This window comes from Vespa mandarinia, chromosome 3 (assembly GCF_050613455.1).
Source record: "Vespa mandarinia isolate Hongniang chromosome 3, ASM5061345v1, whole genome shotgun sequence".
NCBI lineage: Eukaryota > Metazoa > Arthropoda > Insecta > Hymenoptera > Vespidae > Vespa > Vespa mandarinia.
In genome coordinates this window covers 425,001-432,500 of record NC_140812.1, presented here as the reverse complement: position 1 = coordinate 432,500, position 7,500 = coordinate 425,001, and the positions used below count along the sequence as shown (strand labels likewise).

Here is a 7,500-nt window from a genome sequence, read left to right as displayed (position 1 = left end):
ATGTGTATGTATGTGTGTGTGTATGTGTGTATGACTAAATTTTATATGGTTCTAACGAAGAAAAAAGAAAAAAAAAAAAAAAGAATAAATAAAACGCGAAATGTCATTGCCAAATTTATCTCAATAATCAATTGATTAATCGTATCGTCGACCCAGGAACTACCAGACGCCTCTGATCTCATCGATCTTGAAAAAGAAATTTAGGTGGCCAAGATAATAAGAGGAAGAGATAAAGAGAGAGTGAGTGAGTGAGTGAGAGAGAGAGAGAGAGTGAGAGAGAGAGAGAGAGAGAGAGAGAGATGTTAACTGGTGAAACGACGTATTATTCAAGAGTAACTAAATATTTCGAGCTTGGATATTTTTGATTGCCAAGGACGATAGCCGACGGATACAGAACGGTCCTCGGCTATAATCGTAGATCGATTAGTCGAAAGCTTCATTACCGAGTTCGCCCTTACCGTTCTATTTTTTACAATAAATTCCAAGATAGGAAGCCAATTCTCTCTCTCTCTCTCTCTCTCTCTCTCTCTCTCTCTCACTCTCTCTCTCACTCATTTAATACAACTTTTCATATCTCTCCTAGTAAGTTGGCCTAGTAAATAAATAATTTTTATTCTAATCCAAGCGAAAACTTCATATCAACATATATATTTATAAATAAAATTATTATTATCATCTATGTTTGAAATTTTATAAAAGAATAAAAACAAAAGGACAATTTTCATTAATTAATAAATTAATACTAAAGAATTTCCGCAAAAAAATGTAATTCAGTTTTTTGCTTTAATTGTAATATCTTATCTTGTATCTAGGCAGATACAATGTGTGTGTGTGTGTGTGGTGTGTGTGTGTGTGTGGTGTGTGTGTGTGTGTGTGTGTGTGCATGTATGTTTGTCTCTTGTGTTAAATTCATTTCTACCATTTCTAACTTTAAAAGCTTTTATTGAAATAATCAAATGATATGTTATATATGGTATGTATATACATACATATATGCATACATACATACATACATACATACATATATATATATATATATATATATATATACATATATATATATATATGTATCTACTTACGTTGTGACCCTTTGCGGTTCCTCGATGTCAATGTCAATTTCATCGCTGGTGGCCTCAGTCACCGAACTTGTCTGGGAAGTAAAGAGGCTCCCCCTGCCAATCGGAAACACGCTACTCATACTAACAAACTCGGAACTAGTTCTCCTTGATATTTGAAGTCACTCTATAGAAAGTACTATTCGCATGGTTGACACATCTGTCATGATGAGTTTTTCGAATCATTCATATATCTATATCAAAATTATACGGTCCGTTTTGTCCTTTAATGAAAGAGAAAGAGAGAGAGAGAGAGAGAGAGAGAGAGAGAGAGAGAGAGAGAGAGAGAGAGAGAGAGAGATATAGGGAGAAATTTTGATGAAAACTTTCAAATTTTCAAAATTTATTTAAAAATATTTTATATTGACCAATAGCGAAAAGACTTTCTCTAGAGTTCCAAAACAAATAAAATGATGTGCGATAGAACACGAATAGAATGTATTCGTATTAATGAAATGTAATATTGAAACGAGTTAGAAATAAAACTCAATAAAAAGTTCTCGTTGGAAAACGATACAGAGGGGAATAGATTTAACTCGCAAAATGTATTCAATTCGAATTTATTTTCAATTGCAGTTATAGCAACAGTTACAATCGCGATTTCGAATAACTTTTTATATACTGATTTAGAAAAAGAATAAATAGAAAAAAAGAATATTCAATATTACGAAATATTTCTTTTTCTTTTTTTTAATATGTATATATATATATATATATATATATATATATATATATATATACATACACAAAAAACTGTTTACTATATCTACATGAATTTCGACTATACGTATATGTTACGTATATGTATAGCGTTTACAATCAACATTTAATAACATAGTGATAAAAAATTATAGAAATTTTGATGGAATGAAAAAGATCGAATATAAGCATCAGCGATTTTATATACGATTTATAAATTAATGTCCATTAATTTTATTTTTTTGTACATGCGAGTTAGACCTTTCTGATCTTTTTTTTTTTCTTTTATTTTTCACCCTTGCGGTCACCCTTGCGTTCACCCTTGGGAAAGAAATAGGAATGATGTATGAAAAGAGAAATAAAGAGAGAAAGAGAGAAAGAGAGAGAGAGAGAGAGAGAGAGAGAGAGAGAGAGAGATGGAGAGAGGGAGAAAAAGAACAAATGGATTCAATTTCGGTGAAACTATTTGGACATTACACGTTGCATGTTCGCTATGATCCTCTCCTTATCGTACCTAATTTGTGGTAGATCGAAGTAAATATTTAAACGTTTCCTGCATGATAAATGGTCATTGCTCGCAGCCTCCGTAAACTCGTCGGACTAACGATAACGTTATTTCGGACAACAATTTACGAGAGCTAGTTATATGAACGAAATGGGTCAGTTTGATGTTACTGATAGAATCTAAGGGACAAAGCTTTTATCATCGGTGTTGGCTGCTGGTTTCACCAATTATGTTAGTGAATACACATAGTAAGTATATATGTACATACATACATACACATATATATATATATATATATATATATATATATGTATATGTATTTATGTGTGTACGTAGATAACGTCAAACCAAATCTGTTTTCAGTGAAGGATAAAATAAAACTGACAATGAGTTAACCACATTAGAATTTAAATTAGTGACATATTATTAATAAAGAAATTGGAAAGCAGTTTATAATTTGATAATCTATAAATATACGATATTGTGTGGGATAAAGTATGATAGTTTTATATGAAAATTAAAAGAGAAAAATGAAAAGAAAAGGGGTGTGTTGTATATAGAAAAAGAAAACAATTCGTTTGATGCTACGCCTCATATCTCGGCTCACATTCTCAATCCTTTGAAGTCTTTTAGATCTCTTTTTGACCGAGACTGAGGGTTGAAGACAAAGAGATAACGGGAAAGAGAGAGGGAGAGAGGAAGAAAGAAAGAAAGAAAGAGAGGAATAGAGAAAGAAAGAAAGAGAAAGAAAGAGAGAGAGAGAGAATGGACGAAAAGATATAGACAAGGATAAACCGTTAACGCTAACGTTGCACTCGCAAGTACGTTCGAGAGGGTTCATTTATTTTCTGCTGCGTATCAACCCTTCTCCTTCTCTTTTTCCCACCCTCCCACCCCTCTCTCTATCTTTTCCTATCTACCACCCGTATCACTATATTTACCATACTCGTTTTACATCTATTTGAAATTCAACGTCGAAAGAACGCGTCTACGTTCGCGCTGAATCAGCTACTCGACGGAATCTTAATTTATGGTGAATCGAGTCGAAGAAGAAAATGGAAAAATATCCAAAAAAAGATAAAAAAAAAAAAAAATAGATGATATATTGATATGATCTTGGCTGTAGATTGATCAATCATGTAACGGGATAAATTATCGAAAATTTATACGCGACTAGTTGCGTTAAAATTTACTAACGATAACTCGAATAAAAAAAAAAAAAAGAAAGAAAGAAACCATCTATCGTTCATTGATAAGAAAATGGAAAAATTTGTAATGTTAAATTTTAAATAAAAAATATATCAATAAAAATATATATTATCTTCTTTATATAAAAAGGATATAAAATATAATTAGGATCAATTAACCTATCCGTTCGCCTATTTTAACGAACTATAATTTTCCATACTATTTTCTATCCGGGTCTCTAAACTCTCTTTAATAACATCAATAATAAACCTTCTAATGACCGTCTAATGATAAACGAGAGTATTATAACTAATAAATAATAATTATTCTAGCAATTACATTAATCTTAGTTAATAACAAAAAAAAAATATTTTCGAAATGTCTAGCGTAGTTTTGGCAAAATAATAGAATAAAAAAAAAAAAAAATCCAAAAATTAAAAAAGATGGACTCACCGATTGTCACGCCTGGCACGATTAGGAGTACCCGCTTTAGGTTCCTCCATATAAAATACAACATCTCCCTCGTTCTCGAGACGCTGATTATCGGTTTGAGATGCAGCAGCACCACCGCCACTGGCCGATATACTACCGGATATCGTTACTGGTGGTAAAGATTGCTGTTGCTGTTGCTGGACATCCATCCGGTTACGAGATTTCCGTCTCTTCAGTACGCTCGCCTTCTTTGCCACCTGGATCATCAGAGACTGAACCCCCGGTGCCCTCCCATTACAACACACGTCGAACACAACATGCACTATCCCTACAAGTGAGCACCGGCTCTTTCTTTCTCTTTCTTTTTCATCTCTCTCTCTCTCTTTCTCTCTCTCGCTCGCTCGCTCTCTCGCTCTCTCTCTGTTATTAGCACCGGTATACCAGAGAAGAGGAGGAGGAGGAGGAGGAGGAGGAGGAGGAGAAGCTTGAAGATTTTTTCTTTTTTCTATTCCTCTCTCTCTCTCTATTTCTCTCTTTTTTTCTCTCTTTGCGTGTAGATCTCTTTTCTTTTCTTTCTGTTATATCCATTTTCTCTTCCATCGAACGAATAAATCTCTGTCGTAGTAAAATCGTGGATTTTACGCTCGATCGAAAGTTTTTTCTTTTTTTTTTTCGACGGAAAAATTAGAAAAAAAAAAAACGTAAAAAGCCGATTCAATCAAAATATACTTTACGGAGTAAATGTGAAAAATATCGTGTTTCCTCGTAAATTGTATATGTATATACGGTTCGTTGTTTGAACGTTTCCTTAAAAATTGATTGAAGGAATTTCGGAAACTTACTTCTACAATCTAAATGAATATTAATGGTCGTTTGCGTTTCGTGTTACGCGTTCTTCGCGAAAAACTGTAATAATTGATTTATCGAGCAAATAATTTGACATTTGGAAACTCGTTGGGAAAACAAAACTAATCGAGAACGTCGAGTTTTGTATCAATTATGCATCAGATACGTAACGACATTACAACGATTGCAACGACATGAAAAAAGTGAAATCACACCGTGTATTAAAAAGAGAAGTATCGAAAAGAAAAGGAAAAAAAAAAGAAAGAAATAAAAAGGAAAGAAAAAAAAAAAAGAAAAAAGAATATATGCAATAAAAAAAAAAGAAATGAATATAAAATTTCACGTAACGCGACGAGCGTAAAATCCCTAAAGTGCCGGATGTGCTTGAGAAATACGTGTAGAAAAGCTATAGCGCTTGGAAGCTGATACAAATAATAAAAAAGAAAAAACAGCATACAAGCATATAAAAAACATATATATAAACATATATATATATATATATATATATATATATATATATATATGTACATGCCGCATACGTTTATGATAGCGATAAAATCATGCAAACAATTAGAGAAAAATATTATGGTCAAACTAGATCCCTCATCCTTTTTATACACTCATAAATATCTGAAGGGAAGAACGATAAAAATTTATTTTCAATTTTTCAATCTTCCAGTATCGTTTCAACACTCATATTCGTGATATGCATTGAAATCAATTCAATATATTTGTACTAATTATATAGACGCAAATATGTCGAAGTAAAATTAATTACCTCTTGAAGATCTGACAATTATTTACATGATATGATCTCTATTTTATATCATTTCTATATTACTTATATTATATTAAAAAAAAAAATATATATATATATATATATATATATATACATATGCATCCTATCATAATCTTGTTAAGTGATAAAAAAATGAAGTAATTTTCAATAAAAAAATACTGGCACTGTTGCGTTAAACGATAGTATTTTTTAATCTATGAACTATTCTCTATATATAACACAAGTAATAAGAAATAACTAATAATAAAAAAAAAGCATTTTTGTAATTATATATTACTTAATATAAATACATACAAAGATTTATTTATTATATAAAAAATAATTAATAGTAAAATAGTCAATATTAAAAACTAATTAATAGCAAGAAAAAAAAGAAAACGAGTGATATATATATATATATATAAAATAATATAATATAATAATGTAAATATAAATAGGAAAAAAGAAGATATCGAATTAATTGTTTCATTTTTTGATAAGTATATAATTCTTTTGAAGTGTGAAAGAAAAAAAATGAATTTCATCGTTCGTTCCCTCATTTCCAGTTTATTTATTTTTTTGTTTTTATATTTATTCATTTTTTTTTTCTACATGAAAAAAAAAGCACAACATCGATTCGTGATACAACGAACGATCACACTAAGCTTCAAAGGTGCACAAATTATTATGAGGGCGCATGTATGTACAGCCGCGATAAACGTGAAAAATTTTTGTTCGATCGATTATGACTTTACCGCACCTAACCATCATCCCTCTATCCCTCCCCCACCCAACCTTTTTTTCCTCTCGATAAATTTTCACGAGAATTCTCTTTTCCGCGATCGGTCGCGGTCGTTCATCGGAAATTAAACCACGCACGAGTAATCGGGTCTCTTTTTTTCTTTTTCCTTTTTTCTGTTTTTTTTTCTCTTTTTTTTTCTTTATAAAAGTGTACACTTTATTAATTGGAACGGGGTTGATGCACAAAGTGCGGATAGAAAAGTGTTGCATAGGCTGTAACTTCGTCGTAGTTCGAGGAATAAAGTTAACCGTGCTTTTGATAATTTCGTTGAGCAGAAAGAAAAAAAAAAGAAAAAAAAAAAAGAATAAATAAATCCTGAAAGCTCGGGATACATGTCTCTAATTTTTTTTCTTTCTTTTTTCTTTTTTTAAAAATTAGCACGATTCGATGCATAATCTCAAAGTATCTTTATTAAGAGACCCGAACGAATAAATATGTGTATAAAATCGAGGATGTTCGTGATAACTATGTGATTTATAGATATAAATATGAAGAAAAATTCGAGCGTGTTATAAAACGTGATTATATCGTATATATATATGCATATAATATAATATATGTATACATGTATACGTATGTATATATATACATGTGGATAAAAAGATAGATAAATAAATGTACACACATATATATATGTATATATATATATTTATATATATGTATATGTATATATGCATGTACGTTATGTATGTATATAATATATAAAATAGAAGAAAAAAATAAACATGCAAAAGAGTAAAAATATGAAAAAAATCTAAACCATTTACATACCATCTTCTTTACACAAATCAACTGAAATATATCAGGAATCATTTAATCATCGTTGTTCCAGTTGTGACTACTGATCATATTTTAAATAATTAAAAAATTTTAAATAATTAAAAAGTTAATTTAATAAACTTTATCGCACGGTTAATGTTTTTAAATTTTGGCAGCAGATGCAACGAAAGAATAAATACGTAATAATAGTACGTGTCTCGTGGTACTCGTGTAGAAGAAAAAAGGAAAAAGAAAAATATATATATATATATATATAAAATCATGCCGTATCTATTGGCAAATATATGTACTTATATTCTCGTATTTTATTGGAGAAATGTGCCAGTTAATTGGATCTCACTCGATTCGTTAATGT

General features: G+C 30.4%; 1 protein-coding gene across 9 annotated transcripts in view; it reads right to left on the bottom strand.

Moving 5' to 3' along the window:
- KCNQ (KCNQ potassium channel) overlaps positions 1-7,500 on the bottom strand; it is a 52,464-nt gene that overhangs the window by 7,473 nt on the left and 37,491 nt on the right. For 4 of the 9 annotated variants that reach the window (XM_085655922.1, XM_085655916.1, XM_085655917.1 and 1 more), the window contains exons 12-14: positions 7,137-7,157; positions 3,961-4,211; positions 1,080-1,190 (exon numbers count right to left, since the gene is read on the bottom strand). In XM_085655922.1, the coding sequence (XP_085512048.1) occupies positions 1,080-1,190; positions 3,961-4,211; positions 7,137-7,157 (383 nt within the window). The remainder of the gene's footprint in view (positions 1-1,079; positions 1,191-3,960; positions 4,212-7,136; positions 7,158-7,500) is intronic. The other 5 variants (XM_085655919.1, XM_085655924.1, XM_085655918.1 and 2 more) reach the window with 4 other exon arrangements.